General features: G+C 34.6%; 1 protein-coding gene across 3 annotated transcripts in view; it reads right to left on the reverse strand.

Moving 5' to 3' along the window:
- Nucleotides 1–27767, reverse strand: part of LOC131068319 (phosphatidylinositol-3-phosphatase myotubularin-1) — a 282751-nt gene that overhangs the window by 202615 nt on the left and 52369 nt on the right. For all 3 annotated transcript variants that reach the window (XM_058003489.2, XM_058003488.2, XM_058003490.2), the window contains exons 5-9: nt 25364–25457; nt 982–1031; nt 471–763; nt 259–332; nt 25–88 (exon numbers count right to left, since the gene is read on the reverse strand). In XM_058003489.2, the coding sequence (XP_057859472.2) occupies nt 25–88; nt 259–332; nt 471–763; nt 982–1031; nt 25364–25457 (575 nt within the window). The remainder of the gene's footprint in view (nt 1–24; nt 89–258; nt 333–470; nt 764–981; nt 1032–25363; nt 25458–27767) is intronic.

A 27767-nucleotide genomic window follows, 5' to 3' on the forward strand; every position in this document is an offset into this window, starting at 1 on the left:
GATTAAAGAAACTGCACGCCTTACCTCCTAGAATTCATCATAAGACCAACCAAGGGCTGTGAGGAACGTGCCAGAACAGCTCCATTTTCTGTAATATTGCAAATAATAAATAGAATTTAATTAGACAATTCAATTAGTATGTCAGGTCTAATTTTCATCTGCAAAGCATTGTAAGTCTGTGCTACTTAATAAGATAGTCTTCATTTTGATGTGAACAGAATTTGACCATCTTATCTTAAAGGAAAAACAAGCGCATACCAGGATGGCACCATGTAACAACTGGTAATCTTCCCCGGGCACGAAAAGTTGCAGCTTGTGACAGCTCCTCATCACTTACAAAATCACATTTGAAATTAGCTAAGTAATCTTAAGCCAGCACTAATTATTGTGTTCGGTTTGAAAACCAGAAGCAGAATGCTGAAAATGTGAAAATGCTACTTTACCACTACATAAACCATTCCATGCAATACCTGATATTTGAAGGGGCTAAGAAAAGATGAGGGTATGTTGGGCATAGTTTGTAATTCGAATTTACATCAGTTATTCTCCAACTCTTATTTGAGACCAAATACATTTTCTCTTTATGAAAGCTTGTTACACTTCTCAGAAAATTGTTCTTGCCAAGAAGCCTGAGATACTCGTGATGTAACCGCACCTTTGGATCAGAGTTTGTGAACACCTGAGCACCACAGGTGAACGCATACAAATCCCAAAGTCGAGATGGCCTCATATACCTTGTCAGTCCATCAAAAATTGCTCTCCTCTGCAGAAATTATCAATATCTATTTACTACATATTTAAGAAGCTAAAGAAAAAAATAGAATTTTTTTAAGTTTGGGAGAAGCATTAATTTTATAAAAAAATAAAACTTAACTAAATCAACTGAAATATAACGAAAATTCAAAAAAATTGAATTTTATATTCACAATTAAAATAATTTGCAAGAACTTTAAATGAGTCAGCTCTTATACAATATCTAACCTGCTTTGTTCTTGGACGAAATCCAAAGAGAATAATCCGCATGTCCTTACCTGGGAAATGATGGGAAACAAATCTACTTTAACAATAAATCACATCAAATCTACCATAAATGACATATCCAAAGAACAGGACAGAAATGACCAGAAGCATACAAACACTTTGAATTTTCCAAATATATGAATAATATTCAAAGCATGATATAGAAACAATATCTTTTGCTATATTGATAAAAAATTAAATAGTACAGTCTATGCAAATGTATACCCCTCAAATTTCATTCCAATAGAATACCCCAATAGATATTTACTAGATTATTATAAGTTATAACTTTTAGTTATTAATAGAACTAGTAAAGACACCACCTGATAAACGATTCATATAGGAAATGGGAAACTCTAGGGTAACTACAGAACCAAGGTCAGTATATTTATTGATATTCAAGTAATTTTATGCCAAACTGCTCTATTTGTGGACATTTTTATTTGTTTTTTGGGATAAAGCTAAAGATCGACAACATGAGGTAGAATCTCTCTTCCAATTATAATAGAATGTTTCTTTTATTCAAGAATTAAAGGTTTATTTGTTAATGTGAGAAATGTAAATCGCCTAATTAGTTCTTGTTAGGACCTATTTACACTAGCATGCTTAAGCTTACTTTGGTCATGTGCTTTTTTGTGTCACGCATCATAATAGTCAGACACATGTCATGATCTAATTTAATCATATCCTAGAGTTTCACCTAAATTTTTATCCTTCTCTTCATAACAAGAGTTTCATTGTACATCATAATCATTATCAGTTTGCATCTAATCAAAATCTCAGGCTTCATACCAAATCAGTTCTTTTTCTCTTGTGTGATAGAGTATTTTAATTGTAGGTGATCCTTGGGGTGTTGTAGGAATTCAATCATCAACTCCAACATGGTATAAAGCTCTAGATTTACAATTCCCTATCCATAATTGAGAGATTCGGCCTTGATTATTCAAATGATGCATCCTGGAGCAAAACAAACATCATCATTGTGCCTAGAAGGCGTCAAAACCCTACAATCGTCTCTCCAAATGCCAAAATCAAAGTCAGAAAAAATTGGTTGATTCTTTTTGTGGGTCTTGAAAACACATGCAAAAATTCCATACAATGTATGATTTCCTCTGTGTCATCTGCAAAATCCAACCATCACAGTCAATCTAGCAGCAATTTTTCCCCAACAGAACAAAATTTCACTTTGGTGGCAAATTTATTTCACACAGCTGTAGTTAAAGTTTACCAATGGTTTTTAGCAGTGGTTTTCTGAACATAATAGTGGTTTTAGATTGAAGCGGCATTTTTAAACCTATTGCCATCTGTCAGCCACTTACATACATTGTGAAAAATACCTTCTTCACAATTCCCAACTGTTTTCCAATAAAATCCTTTTGTTTGAATTTTACAATAATTTTGTTCAATTTTTTTTCTTTTCCAACAATAAATTTTAGATAAAAAAATTATTTCTGATGTTTATTTCCTGAGTAAAATATTCAGAGTATAATATTTAACAATCACAATAAAGAATTATTTAATTTCAAATACTATTTAAATAATAATAAAAAACCTAGTTATAATGTTTTGCTGCAGCTGCTCTTGAGGTGACATTGCACCAATGAGTGGAGGTGACAAAAAAAAAACTTTGTTTGCAGCAATTACCCTTTATATTTTTCTTTGTCACTATAAAAGAAAAACGTCACTAAATCCGCACTCTCCTTTCGATTTCCTTTCTAGTACTATTTACTACTAAATAGAGTATGACAGGTGGCAGCTAGAGGTATCAGGTACTCTAAATGCTGCACCTTCCCCCCAAGTTGTTTAAAATTCACATAAATTTTCTAGATTTATAGCGGCCTCTTTGGGTGAATGCTTTAAACTTGGTGGCTGGAAATATGTTGAACTCTCCCCTTGGGTGGCATTGTCAACCGACTTCTCCACGTTACCTCCTCATCATACAACTGCAAATCCTCAAGAAATATTTTGTTATTTAAATTCTTTGGGTGGCAGCTTTCAAGATGGACATAACCAATGATTTAATCTTCTCCAATCTAGCACATCAGCCTTACCACTTCCACAAAGAAATTTCATACCAATTATTCGTCTTCAATTGGTAGAGCTAGGGTATGGCCTACCAAACCATTCATCTAATTTAATCTCTAATTTATCTTGTAATAGCTGCGGTAACAAATAGAAGACCACTTTTTTTAGTATTTTTTTCCTGCTTTGCTATAACCTGTAAGAACCTGTAGAATTTGTTGTAAGCCTAATTTTGACTTATCAATGAAGCCAATTCTAAAAACAAAACGATTTTCGTCCTCCAATTCCCAAAGATTCAAGAGGGTTTTCGTCCTTTAGGATAATTGCTAAACCAAAGCTCTACACAAGGGATTTTGAAAATTTGGAATTACCGTATGAATGCCTTTTGAAATATTTTCTTTTGTTATGCTTTTTAAAGCCAACCTAAAAAGTAATTAAAAAATTTACATTTTTATTTTATTTTGAATATTCATCCTTTACCTTTTAAATTATTAATTACCTTTTAGGTAATTAATTATTTGAATATTAACCATTTTCCACTTTATAATTTTTATTTGCTTTTTGGCCCCATTTAATAATAATAAAGTGTTATTTTCCCAACGTTATAACTTGAGGTGCTTATTGGACACTCAATATGTCATTATCATATTATTCCTTTGCACATCTTCCCTTCAGCCTAAGGGGACAAAGATAGGCTTGAAGTTATCTAATTTGTGTCAGTTCGAAAAAGGGAACATTCAACACTACCTCAATAGTGCTCCTAGTAAGGTGATGCCTTTGACAATCCTCAAACCATACAAAACTGCTTGAATGAAGCCAAATGCCAATGCCCTTGTAAAGACTCCTTAGCCTTTCATCAACTATGTCAATGCTCAATTCTGCAATTGATGGTCAATGTCACTCCAAAACTCTTCGTAAACACTCCAACTCATTTGTGCACCTCTATTGGCCCTCAACCAGCATACTAATATCAATCCACCAATACAAACCCCAACGCTCAACCATCCAACACCCTATACCCAATTGTCAGTCCTATAAGAAAGCAAGGGCCTAATCAAGGCCTATTTTGTGCTTCGGAAGCATATAGGAGCAGTTTTACAAAAATCACTATACTTTGAGCTTATAGAATCAAAAATTTGCAAGTAAATAGGCATCGAAAAACTAGTTCCAAGCACTTTCCAATGGTGCCTGGATTTTTCCAAGATTTTACTATTGACGAATTTTATTGCTACTTTAAGTCCAATCACCCTTTTTGTCTTTGGAGCTCACATCTATTTGCCAATTTCCACGTTTTACACGATCTTGCAATGTTGAAGAGGTTTTGATGAGCTCTTCATAACCATCCATGCACATTTTCCAAAACTTGCCCCAGGTATCTTTTATTCAACTTGTCCCATATTTGCATTCTGACTAATTACTTAGAAATTATGGTACCTGAAAAAATTCTATTTTCATGAGATGACTTCATTTCAATTGATTCATATGCATTGAGATTATTGATCTCTGATATATTTGCTAGAATATCATGGGTTTTATTCATATTTTTGTGGTAATCCTGAATAAGGATAATTATGAGTCTTGGAGAAACGACATCCTAACACATCTCAAGTGTCTTAATTTTTTTATCTTATCTTTACGGACTCATACCTAAATCAAACACACCTAGGAGGAAATCAAAATGGAATAATAATACTCATCATGTTGTAGAATTAATTTTCTCTACAATTGATCATCACACTTTGTGTATGATATCAGACCTTTTCTGGTGTCCCACATATCTTTCCATTCCCAAATGATCTTGATATATATTGCCTCATTCCCCTTATGATGTAGATAATATATGCTACTAGAATATATTGCAGGTATCACATGTTCCGATGGTACAAAGACTTCATCTCTTACTCTTTCTTCTCCTCACATCATTATCTTCTATTGCTCCTAATGAGATTAGTATTACTACATCCATGGCCCCTATTGATTCAACGTAGCAAGACATTCATCATATTCCACATATACCTACTTGGGATTCCTATCCATCAGACATATCATTTTATTTGTGGAATCTCACATCACACATCTTGAGGACACAATAGAGGATTTGCATTACCTCTTTGGCAGTAGCAATGTCGTCACATCTTCAATGTTTCCATATGCAGTTCAGATTCTATCATCTCCTTTCATTGTTTTGAAAGCGCACTTAATTCATCTTTTGGAGGAGACATCTTTTTCCAATTTGAGGACACCAAAGTTGCATTAGAGATACACATTTAGATTTGGAATCCCTATATATCCAACTTATAGGAATGGCTCCAATCACCAATGAATCTATTTCTTCCTATGTTACCCCGAGTTTCCTGGACGGGGGGACGAGTTTCAGGGACGGCAAAGGGGATGGCTACATAAAATATAGCGAAAATTTAAAATATATAGGAAAATTCTAAATGTTCATATGAAAACATGGATAAAGCATGCATATATATATTATATTCATATGAAAACATGGATATAGCATGTGTATGATACTATGAAAACATTTTAGAATGTGAACTTTGAACATACAACATTGCACTCATAATTCAGAATTTCAATTCACTCACATTGTCAATATGCATATCATAATAGATATTAAAGACATAACATACAAAATGCCCAAAGGCTACACTACTGCCATATTGTTTCATTGTCAATTATAAGTTTATATTGTTAAGTTTTAAGTTTTAATCATATACATTATAAGTTTATATCGAGTTTTAAGTTTTTATTATCGTTAAGTTTTAAGTTTTTATTTTCTAACTTACGAATTGATATTTTATTTTTTTGATTTTCTATTTATAATTTATAATTTATTAATTTTAAATTTTTAAATGTTTAACAATTAATTTAACAATTTAATATTTTCTATTTATAATATGAATTAATTTTAAATGTTTGATATGAATTAATAAATTTAAAATTTGGTCTTTAGACATGTAGTGTCGTGGTTAAAACACTTCATTGGTGAAGGGGCCACCATGGTTCAGACCCCTACTGGGCCATTGTGCTCGCAGGCCTTGTGTCTTCGTTGGGCCATTGTGCTCGCGCGTTTGAACAAGTGAAGTGTGGGGATGAGGTCCCCCGGTTGTGGCCTCACCGGTTCATAGCTCCGAGTCAAAAGCGTTTCTTGTGGAGCCGGAGGGCGTGTCATACCAGCGTCGTCGGTCACGTTTAAAAGTTTACCAAGCATTATTTAAAAAATAAAAAATAAATAAGTTTAAAATTTTATTTAAGGTTGCCTTTTAATTTTTTAATAACAATTTGAATTAATAGGGGCCCATGTTAGAAAATTAAAAAAAAATTGAAAATACGACATCTTTTAATTTTTTAATAGCCCTAGATGTGGGGGATGTCTGGCCATCCCCGGGACGGATTGGGGGCATCCCAGCCGTCCCCGAGACGTACAAACATCCCCACAACTGGGGCAGACATCCCCCCGTTTCGAGGACATCCCCTCTAATTCTAGCAATTTGGGGACGGGGGGGAAACGTCCCCTGGCCGTCCCTAAGTCCCCGACACATCCCCAGGACTGGGACAAGGGTTTTCAAGCTAGGGATGTGTCCCCAAGTTTCATAGATTTCTTCCCAAGGGGAGAAATGTTGTTTGCAAGCAATGGATCGTTTTCTATCTTCAAGCTCTCGTCATTGGCATAGGAGTTACTTCTTGAAAAGAGAACTGAAAGTACTGAGAGGGGGGGGGTGAATCAATACTTTAGGTGATTAAACCATAATACTAAATAGCTGAAAAGTGTAAACACAGAAACAAGGACACAATAGTTTGTCACGTGAAAAACCCTTTCGGGTAAAAAACCACAGTACATTAAAACTAAATGAAGGCTTCAACATTGTTTACAAATGCAAGTGAGCTACAACTCACTGAGAGCTTCAACTCTCTTCTCAAAAAGGCACCAACCCATTTCACAAAATAAGGCACCAACCTTTACATACAAGTATCTTTAAATTGAGAAATAATACAACTCATTGATAGTTGTTAATTTTCTCAGTTAAGCACAAATGAACATTCCAGACCATAACGATTTCCAACCAAAGGAAATACACACTTCAAGTAGACTTCTCAGACTGTCACATTCATATCAAGCACTCAGCTTCATAGTATTAGCATGATGTATATACTCGAAAGAACTCTACAGAATCAGCACTCACACAGACTTTAAAAAAATTATATTCTGTTCATCTGAAGCACATACTTTACGCCATCCCTTTCTGAAAGTGAACACACCACAGTGCATGTGACACGGAAATTTTTCAATATCCTTCAGCAAGACCAATCAAGTTACCACTCCAAAAAACGTCACTTCTCTCTCCAAAAAAAAACTTCCACGCCCAAAATTTTATATATGCACACACCTGAAAACCATCAAAAAAAAAAACTCCACACAGCAATTACGTTACTTGATAAGGAATGATTGTACACTTAACAGCCTGCAAGGAACAGTTCGAAGAGAAGTATCGAACCAATCAAGTTACCATAGCCGATTTTTACTTTACCATAGTCAAGTAATTTTTTTTTTTTAAATTGGCCCCATAAGCAAAGCGACGGTTTCCTGAAAAACTTTCTGACAAGGATAACTCCACATCGCACAGCATTAACACATCAACTTGTAGAAATAAGATCGATAACAAATTTAACAACCGCATAACCCGCAGTTAAGCAATCGGACCATTCAAAATTGCCCAGCACATCAAAACACACACAAACACAGGTTCCGCATAACACACAAAACTCTTTTGGCATATCTGTCGAACACAACACTTAAGCATTAGACAGAGAGAAAACTTTTTCAAAAAGCGAATTATCATCAAATGATAACTTCAACAGAACCGGCACAGTCTGGGTATATTGCTACAGTTGCTTAAACACAGCAACTACCACTCAGAACAGCTCTACCAAATCAACACACCACCTGCTCAAAATATGTCACAAATCCGACTTAAAAAAAAATTATAATCAAATCGATATCCACCAACACAGCAACCATCAGATCGTCCAAAAAACATCTACTAACACAGGGCGAACTGTCAATATCTGAGTCTGCAAAAACAGTGTAGCTGCTCTGACAAAATAAGGTGTAACAGTCCTGAGAATACTGCACATACTGAACACGAGCTAAAGTAACTGAAAATGCAGGGAAAAATGGACATTTCTGCCGATCCAAGCTGACAAGACATGCTGAGATTAAGATGCCACATGTAGCCAAATGAACTCAAGAAAGCAGGGTGAACAAGAACTCAGATCAGCAAGAATAAAGCATTCAAACTAACAGTTTTCCACATGTCCCAAACTGAACTGGACTTAACCAGCATATTGACATCAATGACACAACTTAACACTTCTTTAGGGGGGGAATTTATAGTCTCATCTTTTCTCTCCTATTTGAGGGATCTTTAATATATATTTGTGACAAAAGCAGTCTTTGGGGGGGGAGGGGGTCATGTTTAGTCTTTTCTTCCATCACATGTACATCTTAGTTTACATTTTCTCTCTTTTGGAGAGGAGTTTTTTCCATGAGATTTTCTCCTTTTCTCTAGTTGTGACAGATTTATTTGTAGCTAGGACCCATCTATGCATCCATTATCTGTCATCAATGTATCTTTGCATTTCATCATTCTCCCTAAGTTGCACTTAAGGGGAGGTGTTGGTGTGAAAAAAAAAATCACTCAATTAGTTCTTAACATGACCTATTCACGCTAGCATACTTAAGCTTACTTGGGTCATATGTTTTCTTGTGTCACAAGTTATTGGATTAAGACACATGTCATGATCTAATTTAAACATATCCTAGGGTTTCATCCTTCTCTTTATAACAAGGGTTTCATTATATATGCTGCAAAAATTGTTCGGGGAAAAATTTGGCAAACCATAAGTACAATATTTTTGGGAAAATGGGAAAAAAATAGTTCTAAAAAAAATGTAAAAGATTGTAGAAAAAAGAAAAAACTAATTTTTTTAAAATTTGAGGGTATTTCCATAACATAGAGATATAGAGACCAAATAACCCACCAATTGTAGAAAATAGGATTTTGTTGTTTATATTCGTATCTCTATTTACATTGCATTACACAAAGCATACTTCACGGTGCATAACTAATAACTAGATGGTAACAGTCAACAAATTTTAATTATAAAATAGTTTGTACAAAATCAACCTATAAACTAAGTACAAAGTTCTAAAAAATCAAACGTAGCAAATGCCTCTTGCTACTACAATTAGAGCTATGCTAGAGGGTTGCAGGTTCTAATGATGAAGTTCCTTGGTTATTCAACCTCATGACTATACAGGTTGGCGTCCAAGATCTCAAAATCCTAAGGCTCAAGGAAGTCATAAAAAAGACAATTTTCCTTAGCTGAGTAGACGTCATAAATTACAAAACAGTTATCAACTAGTTCATATTTGTGATTTAATAACACTTGCAATTTCTTGAACAGTGTGAAAGAGAAACATATTAAGAGTGTGAAAGGGAAACTATATGACAAAGGAAGCAATTGCAAAGTTCAACTTAATAGGTTTTGAATCAAATAGTTCAAGATATAGTTATAGAAAATGTTTTGAAACAAAATCTTACAACTTAGAAGACCATAAATGTTATTGAAATGTTGTTCTCATTGATGACCATTTGAGCATATTTGTAAAACAATAAAGGGGTGTAAAATATTTTCCATTAGATAATAAAGACCTGCTAGTACAAAAGAAAAGAACTATTTGAGCCATAATTTTAGCTATTATTATTCTAATAAATTTTCCTTGACTTTGCATATAAGTGGATGATGGAGTTAAAAACAGTGGACTTTGGGTTGAGAATTTGGGAGATTACAAGTACAAGTTTCAATTAAAAATCAAAGCACGAGGAACATTCCCTTTCAAGGGGACAATTGCTTTTGAAATCCATTTGTATCATTAAAAAGAGAATATATGAGGTCCACTTTAGGAGGGATTAAGATAAGCCCACAAGACTAGGGCATGACTTCTCTCAAGGCATGCATTAGTTTGCCTCATACATATCTAACATGCATGGAATGTTATGTTATATGTTTAAAGCATTCATTTATTGCCATTGCACTCCTTCCAGGCCTTCTAAACCTCCATGTATATAACAAGCCTAAATGGAATGTAGTTCCCTCACAATTGCAGAGCATGCATTAAAGCAATGAGTTTCACCAATTAACAAAGCATTAAGCCTGTAGAATATATAGGAAATTTAAATATAACCAAAAGAATCCTTCAGTTTGATATAAAATATTGCTACAGTTCACTTTTTTCAGCACTACAAGCTGATTTTTATCTTTTAGATAGGAACCATTCTACTTCTGGTTCCACAATGTCTATATATTATTGTGAGTAGTGAGTACACTTTTGCTTCCCACTTGATTATATTATTGTCACTACTTTAACTGCTTGCCATTAAACTTGATGACCAATATCAAATTGAAGCTCCAAATTATAACACTTTGTTAGAATCTAAAACGGAAATTTGCCCCACCCTAATCTTGATAATCTAAACAACCACCTCAGTATTATTGTTGACAATTGAAATGTTCAGTCTTTTGAATAGTAAGGATCACAAGAATTCTAAGAAAAGAAACCTCTTTAGGTTGATATCAAGCCAATAGAGTTTCATTCAGTTTACTCTAGGATTCTATATTTACTTTTGCAAGTACTCTTATAAGGTTCATATAATTTTAAAAAAATCAGATAGAAGCCTTAGCATTTATGATATTGTCTACTATTTCCCACTAAATTGTGTCTTTGAATTTATATAGATGGAAAGCATTACTATGAGCCAAAGGCAAATGATAGTAGTGTAGAATATTGAGAAAAAAACAACACATCTCTTAACCATTCCATGTTAATGTCCTTAACATCAAATGTAGAAACATGCCAAAGAACGTGTCTCTATTTTAATATCCTTAACATCTATCAGAAATATACATCCATTCAAGATCGCCTACTTGTGATTTGCCTCAGCAACCTGAAAAAATATAACAAATCTTTGATAATGAACCACATCCCAGCAACTAGTGCTCACTTCTGTGCTAAAAATTAACAAAAAAACCCGATTAAATAGTGATTTTGTGCGGTTAGGGTATCATGATAGGTTTATGGATAGTAAATGTGTTTCCCAAGCGATTTTTTTGCAAGTTTTTTGCATCTAAAACCTTTAAAAATCATTGAACAGCATTGAAAATCACAACTTATCAAATCTGGATTTTTTAGCAAAAAATCGTTTCAATAAGGGATATTTTAAAATTGCAAAAATCAGAATTTTTAGAGGGTTTATGCTTTCTATGGTATATAATTTTCATTATCATTTTGCATCTAATGAAATCTCCAACTTCATAGAAAATCAGTTGCTTTTCTCTTGTGTGATAGGGGATTTTAATTGTAGATGATCCTTGGGGTGTTGTGGGAGTTCAATCATCAACTCCAAAATTATATGCAAAACTCACAGTGTTTCCAAGATTTTGATTTGATGTTTTTTACATACTATGAAAACAACTTAACATAAAATAATATTTTTGGGGTATTTACAATAGACTTGGGCTGAAAAAGCATTTAAGTAATTCATGCAAAAGATTTTATGATTTTGAGATATGAACGTAATGTCCCTTCTTCTACTTAGTCATTCAAGAGTATTTTATTGGCCTATTTTATTCCTGCAGGCTGATTCGGAGAATTAAATGGGGAATATTTTAATTAATCAAATAAAGTTGTCTTAAGCTAAGGTTATGGGTGACTTATGTCAAAAGCAGAAATAATAAATGTGGTGTTAAAGTTAGAACCAGAAACATAAGACACAGAAATCTGAAACTTAGAAAATCTCACAAGAACAAGATACACAGAATATATCCTACGAAAACCCTCCACCTGAGGGTGAAAAACCCAGCCACACAAAAAATATTTTATTGAATGCACAAATTGTGTACAGAACTTTAGAGATCAAATCCTCACACACAGATGATCTCAGCTGAACATAATAATTATATCAGAAGATTGAAGATGATGCAAGGTCACAGCAGCGAAGTCCTAAGCTTTTCATCAATAATCATCAAATACATCAGAATATCAATCACACTAAACTTCACATCCCTCGGCATTTATATAACACATAACACGACCCAATATAGCTCACAAAGAAGAAAGATGGAAGGCCAGACACCAAAAGAAGATGTCAGTTACACAACCGACATACATAAAGAGCCAAAGAACTTCAACGAAAGACATCCACGGAGAAGTAACTGCTGCCAGCTCACATACAGATCGGAGACGGAATACTTCCAGCTAATCGCCGAACAAGAAATAAGGAACAGAAAAGCGGAAAGACAACCATCGGAGAAATAAATAAAATTTCTTGAAGCGTACGCAAACATTAACACTCCCTCTTAGCAAAGGAGATATTATTTTCTGATTTTCAAGTCATGGAATCTCTCAACATGACAAACACAATGGCTACACGCATATGTGTAAAAAGCAACATTTTATCACGGATTCTCTCAACGTGATAGCATCATGGATTCACTCAACATGATGTTCAACATGGCTACTCCCATGAGTGAAATAAACACAAGCTCTCATCACGGAGTCACTCAACGTGATGTTATCATGGAGTCTCTCAACATGACATCCACCATGGCCACTCCCAGAGGGTGGAACATGACATCAACCTTTTGACCTCCCATCCAAGGTTGCCTCTAATGAAATGGTAGGCTCCTTCTGAATCTAGATGACAGGCTCCCTCTGAAGCTGAAATGTCAGGCTCCCTCTAAAGCTGAAAAAAAAAATCACAATCCTAGGACCTAGAACATGTGTAGCCTTCACCTCTTTATTGTCGGTCCCCATTGAGTTAGTCCTGTAGTTGAGTCTTATCTTCTCATAAAACTCCTCCAGCACTGTTCTTTATATCAAGAATCTTTTGGTATGCATTAAGGTCTGCTCAAATACACCACATACTGAGTGTTCTCTCCTTTGAACAAGACAAAGATTGCAGACAATAGCAATGACAAAAATGTGACAAGTGATCACAACAAATACAAGCCAATAGGATGCAAATGCCAGATAAGAGAAACAACACAGAGAAATCGTGATCTTGGCCTTCCAAAACAATAAAGTGGACCTCACACAATGCGATACCCTCATATCAGTCGCATTATAGAGATCTCGTCGTGTTTTGCAGGGCTGCTCAAGAAATTCGAAATAGGCAAAAATGAAGTCACATCTTAGAGAATGGCATTGTCTTCAAAAAACATAGATCAAATAACAACAAACAACAAACAAGCAACCCCCACAGAATCATGAGGCCTCCTGAGAGGGAGACGGCCTGAGACTCACTTTAATACCATGTTAAACTTAGAACCAGAAACATAAGACACAGAAATCTGAAACTTCGAAAATCTCACAAGAACAAGATACACAGAATTTATCTTGGGAAAACCCTCCACCTGAGGGTGAAAAACCCAACCACACAAAATATTTTATTGAATGCACAAACTGTGTACAGAACTTAAGAGATCAAATCCTCACACACAGATGATCTCAGCTGAACATAATAATTATATCAGAAGACTGAAGATGATGCAAGGTCACAGCAGCAAAGTACTGAGCTTTTCATCGATAATCATCAAATACATCAGAATATCGATCACACTAAACTTCACATCCCTCAGCATATATATAACACAACACGACCCAATATAGCTCACGAAGAAGAAAGACGGAAGGCCAAACACCAAAAGAAGATATCAGTTACACAACCGACATACACAGAGAGCCAAAGAACTTCAACGGAAGAAATCCACAAAGAAGTAACTGCTACCAGCTCACATACAGATCGGAGACGGAATACTTCCAGCTAATCGCCGAACAAGAAATAAGGAACAGCAAAACGGAAAGACAACCATCGGAGAAATAAATAAAATCTCCTGAAGCGTATGCAAACATTAACAAGTGGGCCTAAAGGTTATTATTTTAATAAAAATGAATTTAAAATCATTAGTTCTCAAAAAATCCCAAGGATGTTATAAAAGAGGAATGAAGGAGCTCATCTTGACATCTTGGATATTTTTATTCCTCTTATTGCAAAGTTTTGACTATCAGTTCAACTCTAAACCCTAGAGGTATTTGGCTTCAGAGCTGAAAGATTTATTCCTGTCAAATTCATGGTGGATTCACACAGGCTTAATCGCAAGAACAAGGAGTTCATTTGCAATTTCCAGCTTCAATTTCCAAGTACAAATTTACTAAAAATTGCGAGCAAATAATAAATTTGTGTTGGTGGTGTGTGTGAATCATGGAATAATCTTAAAATATAAGTGTTGTGTGTGCAAAGTGATATTGGACAGAGGTCATGTGCAGTGTGTGCTGAAATAAAATGATATATTTTTATTTTGCTGGGATCTTGGCCCAACTGTACCACTCACTCAACCCTCAAGCGAATGTACCATTTTATAAGTGAGTAAAGATTGATTCAAAGATTTTGTATAAGGCTTAAAAACCTTTGGAAAGTCCAATGCAGCAATATGAGGAGGTTGGCAAAGTCTAATAATAATAAAATTAAAATACAAAAGAATAAAAAATAAATATCAAATTAAAATATAAAAGAACAAAATTAAATATAATTAAATTTAATTAAGTTGATGAATGATCAAAAAATATGAAATGAAAAGTTGCGACTCCTTCAAACATGAGATATAAAAGGGAGAAGAGGGGGGGATACTCAAGGGAATCAGAAGTGCAGATCCGATAAGACAACAATGAGGAGGCATGACCCTTTAAATGGATGTCTCTTTTCTCCTCAATAAAATAGGATGGTATAAAAGAATATGGAAGGAAGGGACGAAGAAAACACACAAGCAGAATCACACCAAAGAAGACATTCAACAGATCAAAGAAGAAATAATTCTGATAAAGGAAATAAAGGAATTTCAGATAAAACCTCTAATCATCCAACAGCAAATACATCAAAGGAATAAATCTTCAGATCAGGCTTAAAACAGCAGTCTGATATTATTTTCAAATTTGCCCTTCTCAGCATTCTATACTCTCACAACCATCGGTGGTATGTATATACAGTTGCTTATGCATATTAGATAATGCTTAAGTGTATGATTATATGATAGAATATAAGATGTGCTTGATTGATTGAAACCCACCTTGTAGGAAAGGCCTGGGGTGTAAGCAAAAGGGGTATATGAGGCTAATTAAGTAGGTCATTTTTAGAGTTGACTGTAATGGTCCTAGGACCAGAGGGCACTTACGTAGAGAGCAAAGTAACCCACTTACGACCCCCACCCAACTCCACAAGATGGCAAGTGTCTTTAGGGAGATGAGACATTGATGGGGAAAGCAGATACAAGCTGCCAAGCAAACAAGAGGGCTGTGGTATACATCCACTCTTGGGCTTGGTGTAGAAATCGCTTAGGGCAGATCCATCATGTCTCTCCTCCCAAACTCTAATATGTTTGCATTATTGATAATCTATAAATATGATGTAATTGCCTAATCCTAATGATTAAACATATATGTGTATATTTGCATATGTTGTTCATGTTGTGATTACTATTAAAATATTTAATTATATTTTAGTCACCTATATTTAGTTCCTTGTTTAATGGTCATTTAGCTTTTAAGCTTTATTTAGCATTTAGCTTTTTCTTTTTAGTTAATTAGCTTTTAAGCTTTATTTAGCGATTAGTTTTTTAGTAGTTCACTTTAAACAACTTGTTCTTAATTTAGAATGTTGTCCTTGTAATCTTTTTATATACGTTTGTATATTGTTGAATAGATTATCCGATTATTGAATCATTCATTCAATTTATTTTTCAATTACAGGATTCAAATTCAGAATCACATTATTTAAAGAGATATTTTACTTGGTAAGATGTAACCCTAACCCTAATTTGTTACAATTACAATTCTAGAGAAAATTCTAGGGCAAATTAGGAAGGGGACATTGCAAATGGTATCGAAGCATGACCTTGCCATCTTGTAGTGTAAAGATGAATCAATGAATGATTCTAGTCAATGAGAAGGAATCTAACAATACGTGTTTTCGCGTGTATGCTCTGTGTTTGCATATATCCATGTGTATGCTTTGTGCTTTTATGTGTATGCTCCGTGTTTGGTTCATACGTAATGTGTTTCCAGCATGTTTATTCCATGTGTGTTTCCAAAGCCATTTCATATTGGAAGTCATTTTGAACACTCCATGATCATTGCTTGAGGACAAGCAATCTTGGGTGGGGAGGACTGTAATGTCCCAACTTTGAAATAGAATTTAATAATAAATAATAATAATATAATTAAAATACAAAAGAATAAAAAATAAAAATTAAATTTCAATATAAAAGAATACAATTAAAATTTAATAAAGTTAATGAATGGTCAAAAGACGTGAAATGAAAAGTTGTGACTCCATCAAACATGAAATATAAAAGGGAGAAGAAAACCTCATTTGAGGAGGGGATACTCAAAGGAATCAGAAGTGCAGATTTGATTTAAATAAGAAGTGCAGATCTGATAAGACAACAAAGAGGAGGCATGACCCTCTAAATGGATGTCTCTTTTCCAAGAGATGTGTCTCCTCAATAAAATGGGATAGTATAAAAGGATATGCAAGGAAGAGACGAAGAAAACACACAAGCAGAATCACACCAAAGAAGACACTCAGCCGATCAAAGAAGAAATAATTCTGATAAAGGAAATGAAGGAATTTCAGATCAAACCTCTAGTCATCCAACAGCAAATATATCAAAGGAATTAAGCTTCAGATCAGACTTAAAAAAGCAGTCTGATATTATTTTCAGATATGCCCTTCTCAGCACTCTATACTCTCACAACCGCTGGTGGTATATATATACATGTTGCTTATGCATAATAGATAATGATTAAGGGTGCGATTATATAATAGAATATAAGATGTGCTTGATTGACTGAAACCCACCTTGTAGGAAGGGCCCGGGGTGTAAGCAAAAGGGGTATACGAGGCTAAATAAGTAGGCCGTTCTAGAGTTGACTGTAATGGCTTCTAGGACCAGAGGACACTTGCGTAGAGAGCCAAGTAACCCACTTACAACCCCCGCCCAACTCCACAAGATGGCAAATGTCTTTAGGGAGATGAGACATTGATGGGGAAAGCAGATACAAGCTGCCAAGCAAACAAGAGGGCTGTGGTAGACATCCACTCTTGGGCTTGGTGTAGAAATGGTTTCGAGCAGACCCAACATGTCTCTTCTCCCAAACCCTAATATGCTTGCATTAATGATAATCTATGAATATGATACAATTGCCTATTCCTAATGATTAAACGTGTGTGTGTGTGTGTGTGTGTATTTGCATATGTTGTTCAGGTTGTGATTGCAGGATTCAAATTCGGAACCACATTATTTAAAGAGATATTTTACTTGGTAAGATGTAACCCTAACCCTAATTTGTTGCAATTGCAATTCTAGGGCAAATTACGAAGGCGACATTACATCAAGGCCCTCTAAGATCCAACGCAGCTTCTGGGGAAGTGGCACAGCACATAGGAGAGTCCAAACAAATCAACATAATCTCTCGCGCGAAAGGAATCACACACTTCCTTGCTTACCATACTTAATTTGGGGTACCGTACTTTACAAGGACAGACCATACAGCAATGAGGAGCAGCAAATTAATTTTATGTTTGAGCATGATGTACAGACTATTCTAAAGCTAGGTCAGCATTTCAGTATTTAAATATTGAATTTTCTATGGTGACAATCAGCTGTGTAATTTTCTGAGTAGATACTTTTGTAACAGCAGTTTATTTAATGAAATTTAAAGTAATATGTGCACTGTATTATGCAATAATATTGTGTTAAAACTAATAGCTTTCCAAAACATCTCACAAACTTCCACAAATAAATATCTTGATTAAAATATCCTCCTTTCAATTTTAGACATTGTCTTCAAAAAGCTCTTACCAAAGTTGGGCCACTTTCCAAAAATAGCTCAACCTTTCAAGAATTCAGCTTCTTGGTTTGGAGCCAAGGCCAGGGCTGCATTGTCTTCACCCTTGGTCTTTTAATCCTAGTATTTCTTATAAACACTCTCACATTACTCAGGTCAAGAAAGTTACTACCACATGCCTAAATTCATCTAAACTAATCACACCTTCATTAGGTGAAATCATCTTAATATAGTTGCCCCTAGACCCCCATGACGGGTGCTGCCCCTCAATCCCAATGGGGGCATTGCCCCCAAACCCCCACAAGGGGTGCTGCTCCTCAACCCCATTGGAGTCTCTATTCCTAGACCCCCTCTAGTTATTAGGACCTCTTGTCATGTAAGGAACTGGATTACAACGAAGGGGTAAAGAGTAATTGAGATCCAACTCTTGAGTGTGTTGACTTAGACGTTATCGTTGCACAACTTGCCATAAAATATCTTCAAATGAGGTAGCTTGTACAATTCATGGCTTGTGCAAGTGGCATTGTAGCTCGTTGTTGTTCAAGTAAAATTGAACCAAATGTTGACTTTGATGCTTTTGACAGAGAGCAATAAGAAGATTATTTAATATTGATTGTAATGTTTATTATATATTGACATTTGACAAATCACCAATTTATGAATTTATGAGTATTTTCTTTTTTGCAAATTATGAGGTATTTATTTTTAATGCACACACACACAAAGTAGGTTTGAATTCAAATTCGAGTTCGGCAACCATAAAATTCGGATAAAGTTCAGCAAGGGTTAAAATTCGGCATTAAATTCGCTTATATAATTTTATTTTATTTTAATATAAGAAATATATTCACAAAATTATAATTTATAAATATTAAAGTCTAAAATAATATTATACTAAGTTGATAATAAATATGTTTAATTACTAAATATTAATATTAAAAAAAATGTTAAGATCAAATACATTAAATGCAAATATAAATAAACTAATATTAAATTTTTTTTAATAAGTGTAAATTATTAAAATACAAAATGTATGTTTTAAAAAATTTAAACCTATAGAAAAGCTTTAAAAGTTAAAACAACTATATATAAAAAACATAAAAGCTCCAGCTACAGGTGTGATGCCATCCAAACTTTGAGCAGACTGCAACAAAAGTGTTGTCCACCAGGGAGAAAAAGGGCAATTTGTGGGTTTCCATTCGACGTCAAGGAGAAGGAATAGTCAGAGTCGTCGTGGCACTATGACTCAGCGCAATCTGTTGGTTTCCATGCGATACCATGGTGGCATGGCCCATCGCACAAAGCATCTCACCCATTGTCACTTGTCACACAAAGAAATATGGTGTGCCCTAGCCGCAAGCACGAAGAATTTTGTTTCAAAAAAACAATAATAATAAGTGTTCCATACGAATTTAGCGATGAATTTTAACAAATTTCATACATTTTTTAAATGTTCACAGAATTTTGAACTTCAACCATAAAATTCAACGAATCTGGTGACTTAGTATATATATATCAAGGTTACCAAGAGACAAAGGTACTTGGAGACTTCGGAGACCAGTACCGCTGCAGCAAATTTTCAAAAACAAGAGACAAGGGTGTACTTGGAGACGGCAATTTTTTAAAATTTATTAATAAAAGTAGTTTATTCAAATACTAAATATGCTCAACTTAATACATAGATAATTAATAATTTAAATTTAAATACTTTTTCAGTTTTTCACCAAAGACATCAAATTTTAAGCAGGAGACTTTAGGAAACGGCAGGAGACTTCTATCCAAAGAACCCTAAAAACCCACTTGTCTCCTAAGACGTATCAAGTGCAGGAAATGTATCTTGATCTCGGGGACGCGTCCTAAGGGTCCTGAGACGCGTCTCTTGGTAACTATTATATAAAGATACATATACATATACACATACATACATATATATATATATATATATGTTCATGTGTATGTACACACACACACATATATACATACACACATACGCGCACACACACACACATATACACATGTACATATATATATATATATACACATGCATGTGTATATATACACATATACATGTACATGTGTGTGTGTATATATATATGCATATACATGTATATATATATATGCATATACATGTATATGTATATATACACACATGTACATGTATATATATACACATGTACATGTATATATAGATACATATACATGTAGACGTACATATATGTACATATATATACATGTAGATATACATATATCTATACATGTAGATGTACATGTGTGTGCATGTGCGTGTATATATATGTATGTACATATGTGTGTGTGCGCGCGTACATATATATATTATTAGAATAATATCTTTCTCTTTGTGTTATTAATAGTCATTTAAGTTGTTTCTAATTTCGCCTCTAGTTAACGATTGTTTCTTTTAGAAACATTGTCTTTGTAACTCTATTTAAAGGAGCTTTGTCTCCTTGATTAATTGAACAACATCGATTCTTTGAAATCCATATGCTTTTGCATCTGTATTATGGTATCAGAGCCTTGGTTATTTTCGAAATAATTTTTCAATTAAAAATTCGTCATGAATTTTTAACAGTTTTTTTGAAAAATTTATTTGTTTATTCGAAATTGCTACTAGGGTTTTCTCGCTATTTTCTACCCTCTCCCGCGACCTGTCTCTCCTGCATTTTGCGCAACCATGCGACTTTCCCACCTGCAGATTTTTTTTCTGCCATTTTTGGACATAAATTTGCATTTTCGGCTAGGGTTTTGACCCTCCAGATTCAGTCGAATTTTTTTTTTGAGTACAAATTCGTGGTGGGTTTTTCAAGATCTCAACTGGGTCGTCGTCAGAATTTTCTGGGTGCTTCGATTTTTGTGCCTCAATTTTCGAGCCAGCGGATCCAGATTTTGATAGCAGAATCTTTTTGGATTTTTCGCAAGGATTTCTGGGTTGTCTTCGGATTTTTCTAGGTCAGTCGGATTTTTTTTTTCGAAATCCGTGCAATTCGTACTTCATTTTTTTGAAGTCTGTACTTGCATCTGCCTTTGTTTTTGCATTGGGATTCGAGTTTTTTGAATTCCGTGGCAGCAGCTCTTCTCAATTTTTCGTTTTCCTAGGAAACATGCAAGATGGCATCATTGACCAACTTGATGTTGGAAGGCAGTCAGGTTTTGTGCACTTAGCATCTTCTCAGTACCTCGTTTTTTCGTGCCTCGAAAAGCGTGAAGATGGCTTATGGGCATCAATGTTTGTTTCGGTTTTTAATATTTTTTTACCTAAAAAAATTCTGATGGGTTTTAATATTTTTTTCCCTTGAAAAAATCTGTGGGTTTTTATAATTTTGTCCTAAAAAATTATCTGTGGGTTTTTAAATATTTTTTGTCCCTGTAAAAAAAAAAATCATGAGGGTTTATGATTTTTTCCTCAAAAATTGTACTTTGCTGCAGTCTGTTTTTAGTCGCACCTGGAGTTGTTGTGCGAACATCTGCACTAGTCTCTTATTTGCAGTCTATTTTCGGGCATCTTGCTCATCTGCAATAGTTTGGAGGGTTTGCCGATTTTTTCCTCAAAATCGTGACAGTTGTTCTTGGTGTGTCTCTGGTTACAGGGAGGGACAGTTCTCCAACATCAGGTTGGACGGTTGGTGTTGTTTTGGGTATCTCCAGAAGTTTTGCAGTTTCTGGGAGGGTTGGTGGCAGACTCATCTCAAGTGGCAGAGTTAGTGGCAGGCTCTTGTCTTCTGTTGCAGCATGTTCTGAGAAGAAGGGGGCAACCTTCTCTGTTATTTCTCTTGGTAGTTAGAACGATGACCATTAAGGGAGGGTATTAGAATAATATCTTTCTCTTTGTGTTATTAATAGTCATTTAAGTTGTTTCTAATTTCGCCTCTAGTTAACGATTGTTTCTTTTAGAAACATTGTCTTTGTAACTCTATTTAAAGGAGCTTTGTCTCCTTGATTAATTGAACAACATCGATTCTTTGAAATCCATATGCTTTTGCATCTGTATTATATATATAGCATCATACCAGAACAGAAGAAAATTTCATACTAAGATGGAAAAACATAAAGCAGGTAAACCCTAAATTAACATTTCAAATAAGCTCTGATTGCCTAGTATTCCAAAAATAACATCAAACAATCAGGGGACAAGACCCATTGCTATAAAAGAAAATGTCACTGATGGAAACCAACCAGGGGACAAAGGATCGTTCTAATCTGCATTGAACGTTGCAACAGCGTTCCCATCAATTGATGCAACAAATGCAATATATGCTACATTCAGAAAAAATACCAACTCTGTGTGTAAGATACCTGGAAATATTGTTGATGACAGAAAGCACATCAGGTTCTGCCACTCTATCTAATTTAGATAGATGAGTAACAAACAGCGTGAGATAAAATTTCTGAATGTTTCCTACAAGGGCATGACAATCTGTAAGACATTAACAAATCCCAGATGATTTAATCCATGTGGTTCTGGCTACAGTTCATTAAATAATGCTTAGGGTTTGCAGCAGAACTCTGGGTAGCCATCAATTTTCTAGCAGATGACATATATTCCATTTTCATTTCACTTACATCAAACTATTTTTGATTTAGACTATTTAATACAAAAAAAAATTATATTATTTTATTAGCATCCCCTTGCTGTTTCCAAAATCTAGGAAACTTTTTGCTCTCTCCAAAACCTTGTTCCCACATCTTGAAATCTTGGGAAAAAAAATACTGGAAAAATGCCAGGGTAAAAAGACGCTAGGTAAACTGTAATTCCAAATCCCTAATTACTCTGATCACTAATGGAAATTGTTTACCACAGGTATAGAAATGATAAAGGAAAATGAAGATAAAAAGAGATGCAACATCCACATCAACATGGATACAATTTTAACTTGAATAAATACACTAGAGGGGGGAGTTCCAAAAAGATGGGGCTATGCCTCTTTTCCAAATAAGCCATCTTGACTATGGAGCATCACAACACCAGTGTGAAATAAAAACACATTTCTAGAGTGATCTGCATACTGCCACAGGATGAATTACCTACACAGACTGTATATTACTCTAAACATTCTTCATATGCTCTGGCAATCTTACTACTAATTCTGCAATCAAACAAAATTGATTGCAGTGTCCCTTGGGCAACTAAAAGTCAAAGCATTCTCCTTATCCAATTCACCAACCATCTACATGGTTCAGGACATCCTTTGTCACATTTGGTTGAGTGTATCATCATTCTGTATACTTATGGTTAATCAATACTATGTATGGTAACGTGGAAAAGAATATCCAGTCATTGTTTCTGCTGAACTCCAAAATACTTTGAAACCCTTGTGATGTAGTCGACAAAAAGAAATTTCAAATCCTTCTTAAAAAATACCAAGAAAACAATTTTTAAGAAGTAAAGGAACCAGGCTGCCATTAGAGTCTGTAAAAAAGACTCTAATTAGATAGGACCCATAGCCTCTAGTTGGTAAGGCAACACAACAACATTTCAATCCACTCAGAAGGTCACTAGGATGGTCATTATAAGTTAAAGGTTATGCCCTTTTAACATCTTATTGCGCCAGAAACAATTCAACCTTCACTTCTAATATTTTCCATCCGTATCTTAGAAAATGTTTCCACATACTTTTTGACAAACGTCATTATCTAGATTATATTTCAAGGCTTGAAAGGAGAAATATGAAAATAATGTTTTTTGAAAGTTTCTTGAAACATCTCAAGGCTCAGATGGACCATCATTGTTGTTCGGAAGAGCTATTGTCAATATTTGAAGAAAACAAGATTTATGATTAAGTAAATGAGTTCAAATGCAAATTTACAAAAAAGATGTCAATATTTGTGAAACCTTATTTGAACAGATGGTGTTAAAGTTGATCCTACAGAGATCAAAATAAAAGTGGAATTGTCCACATCCAGATGACATTTCCAAGTTAAGAGGATTCCTAGGTATGACTGGTTGGTGTTGAAACTTCATCAAGCACTATGCTCATATATCCACACCTCAAACCAGTTTATTGAAGAAAAATTCTTCACATGGATGAAGGAAGCAAGCAAAGCTTTTAGAAACTAATTAAGGCATAGCATTGACTCCAGTGCTCACAACACCAGATTTTTCTAAGCTGTTTGTCATTGCATGTGATAGTCTTTGAGGGTTGCAAAATCAGGGAGGAGTCATTGCAATCCACATGTGACAAAGAGATGCTTTCCATTATGTGTGCTTTGGCTGAGTGAAAGAAAAACCTTCTAGGTACTAAATTTCCTGTCAAGGCTGACCATGGAAGTCTTCAATATCTACTACAACAGCAAACTCGTCAGCTGAATAAGGGAATTGCTTAAGACTTCCAGTGCATCAGCTGACACAAGAAGATTGGTCATGTAGCTTATGCATTGGAATTACTAAGATCAAGTCACATCCACAAGTTTTTCTAATAATCTTTTCTCAAGATTAGAAACATGGTCCCTATTCAAACCAAGTTATAACACCTAGCTCAACAAGGGAAAGTTCTGCTCTGACCTGAAGTTGTTCTTGAAACACATACATCAAATTTACATTCTCAATACATCACATTGTATTTGATCAATGAAGAGAATTTACCACAGGTTGAGATATATTTGGAAAACCAATCTTTCAAGGATTCACATACATCTCTTCCCATCCTTTAAGAACAAAACATCTCGAGCAAAGGGTACTTGTAAGGAAACTAGTTAGTATTTGTTAAAATCCTAACCAATATTGAAGTTGTGCACCATGACACATATACCTTTCTAGAATCTATATAAAGATGCCCCACGTGCTATTGTTTCCTCATTTTGAATACTCCATTTTAATGATTGAATAATTTGAATTGACCATCTCAGCCTCACGTGATTTCAACCCTAGTATTTCTCTAATCTAACTGATATCTTTTCAGCTGCATTGACCTACTTTTATCGTCTGTAGATACATAAATCGTATTCCTATTCCTCTTTCTGTTTCAGGAGAATTGCAGAAGCCGTCTTCATTGATAGATAAACTCAACTACATATTGTGTCGGTGTAGTTGACAGTGATGGTCTGACAACAAAGATTCGTTATAAGAGATGTGCCGATGCCTTGATGGAGAGTGACTACTTCTTTCCTAGTTGGTTTTTCTTAAGAGAATTATGCTATCCACCTCTTTAGAGTGAAATTGGCTGAATTTTCCATTTTGTAATCATATGCATGTTGTCTTTACAAATTTTCTAAAGGTTTTACTATAAAAAGCAGACATATTACATCAAACATCCAATCAAAATCAAACTTGTATGGAAGACATCTCTCTCAAAAATCCCCCTATTTGGAAACGTGTTTGTATGAAAATACCTATGACTTGAAGAAGACGTCGTGAAGGAATTTTCTCTCCTTGATGGGAGTAAATCCTATCTCCTTGACGAGAAACAGGAGTTACTCGTGCCACCTGTACCATCAGCATAAAAAAATGTAAAACAATATGAGCTGACTTTCACATCCACAAAACTAACAAAATTGATTGCGCATGCAATTGGAAACTTCTATCAAGTGAATAATGTTTTAAAATTTTCCTAATAAATAGAGAATTTTAATAGTGAAATAAAAAACAACCTTTGTTGTTAAGAATCCAAACAAGGATATTTTTCAGCCAATCAAAGCTTATGCCATAATATTCTTGGATGCGTTGAGGCTGAATCTCAGAAAACTTAAATTCAATCCACCAAAACATTGAACTAGAAGAAGAGATAAGATGTGATAAACACAATCATGATATCAACTGATAAAATAGTAATATGTAACGTCCCCTTTTAGAATATATTTTAAAACAATAATATCTACTCTAGCTATAGTAGTGAAAGATCTAATCTGACTGGTATTTGTTAGAGATATCTTACAGGTATTTCGCAGTGCTTTCAGATTTGAGATTTTTTTGAGTGGTTTAGTGCTAGATTGCACAAGATTTTGGCGTAGTAGTTTGGAGGTTTCAGTGGTGATTTCACTCAGGAATCACAGTTCAGCTTCATAGATTGATTTATATGGTCACTTTTCATCTCAGAATGTCCGGATGGATTTGAGTAAGTATCAGAAGGGCAGAAATAAGTTTATTGCAGATTTTGAGGGAGTTTCCACCTTCTTTTGCTGGTTGTACCATTTCAGCTGGAGGCCGTACCTGCAGGTGTATTAAGGGTTTTTATAATTATTAGTGAAATAAGAGATGGTTGGCTATTAGTTAAGGATTTAGTTACCAAAAGGTAGTAATGTACAATAACTACTGGGCCTGTTCTCTCATTGATTCCATCTGGAAACCACCCAATGCTGCTAGAATAATGCTATAAAGTCACATCATTTTTGAGAAAGGATTGTGTGGAACATCTACAAAAGAAGTATGATAAATGCTTTGATGAGTTTAATGCCACTGGGTTTTCATTTGTGATATTGTTTTGCAGATTTTCTAAATCTTTTTGGGTAGGATTTATTATTGCAATACCCACTGGTTGATATGCTTTGATACACTCAAGGTCTCTACATTGTTTAGCGAGGATTTCTTCATATATACAAAGTCAGGAAAGAACAAGTAACTTTATGTTATTCCTTCAAAAATCCTTTTTTGCTGCATAATTTCATTTTCAAGCACTTATAAGGCTATATGTTTCCATAAGTCATTTGTAAAATTGAACATAAATCTATGAACCCTATATTCTCAAAGTTAGACAAGGAGCTTTCCCTACTCATAAAAGAGGGACTAGTTGCAGCATGCTGCCACTGGCTAATTTCATTTCAACAAAGTTTACGTATATGTATATTGACAAGGTATACTGCATAGTATGTGCAACATCACAAGAAAACTTTAAAGGGAGAAATGTCTAAGGTAACCATCTCTCTAAGGAGCAAAGGTGTATATCCATGATCAATAAATCTAAAGAAGATAGAAAAAGAGTTGACAATGTACAACTGTTCCATGGCCTCCATGCCGTAAATGTTGCAATTACAGTCAGAAAAAAACCAGACAGCAGGATGGTGGAACTTCATCAAACTGTCCCCTCAAACAGTACCCTAGGACAGCATAATATTATAATCATTTCATAAATTTTTCTCTTTCAACTGAATCCCAAGCCTAACCTGGAGATATGCAACTCAAATTATAACAGTAAGAAAAAATGGATTTCCCTGTGATAAAAAGAAACAGACACATTGTAGTGAATAAACAACAGCCTTAATGGATGATCAAAAACTTGAAGAGTCTGCAATGCAGCAATGCTTGATTAACAAATGATTCTTATGAGGCCATAGCATTCTAAAATCATGCTTGCAATGATTAATATTAATCTGTGTTTTCTGAGTAAGGCTCCCCGTGCAGTGAATCCTCATTCTACTCCATATACATGAAATAATAAACTTGGATACTATAATGATTGTTGTTGGGTTTATTGTGGGTTTTTCAGACACAATATTGATCCCTATTGTAGCCAGATTTAATAATTTTCAAGGGAATCAAATTGGCAGTATCTTCGGCTTCCTGACCCAAACTCATAGTTACACTGTGTTTCCTTTGGAATTTCAGCCCCATGCAATATAATTTTCTATTATTCCTTTTGAAATAATTAAATAAAGTAAATTTTAATGCAAAAAACCTCTGATTCCTCTGCTGATTACTCATACATATTTAACCATGATGCTTTTCTTTTAGAATCCCAAGCAAATTATTTCTCCATTCATCTTTTGAGACAGATCCATGAAGACTACAAGCTGCTAGATA

This window comes from Cryptomeria japonica, chromosome 11, assembly GCF_030272615.1.
Source record: "Cryptomeria japonica chromosome 11, Sugi_1.0, whole genome shotgun sequence".
In the NCBI taxonomy this organism is placed as follows: Eukaryota; Viridiplantae; Streptophyta; class Pinopsida; order Cupressales; family Cupressaceae; genus Cryptomeria; species Cryptomeria japonica.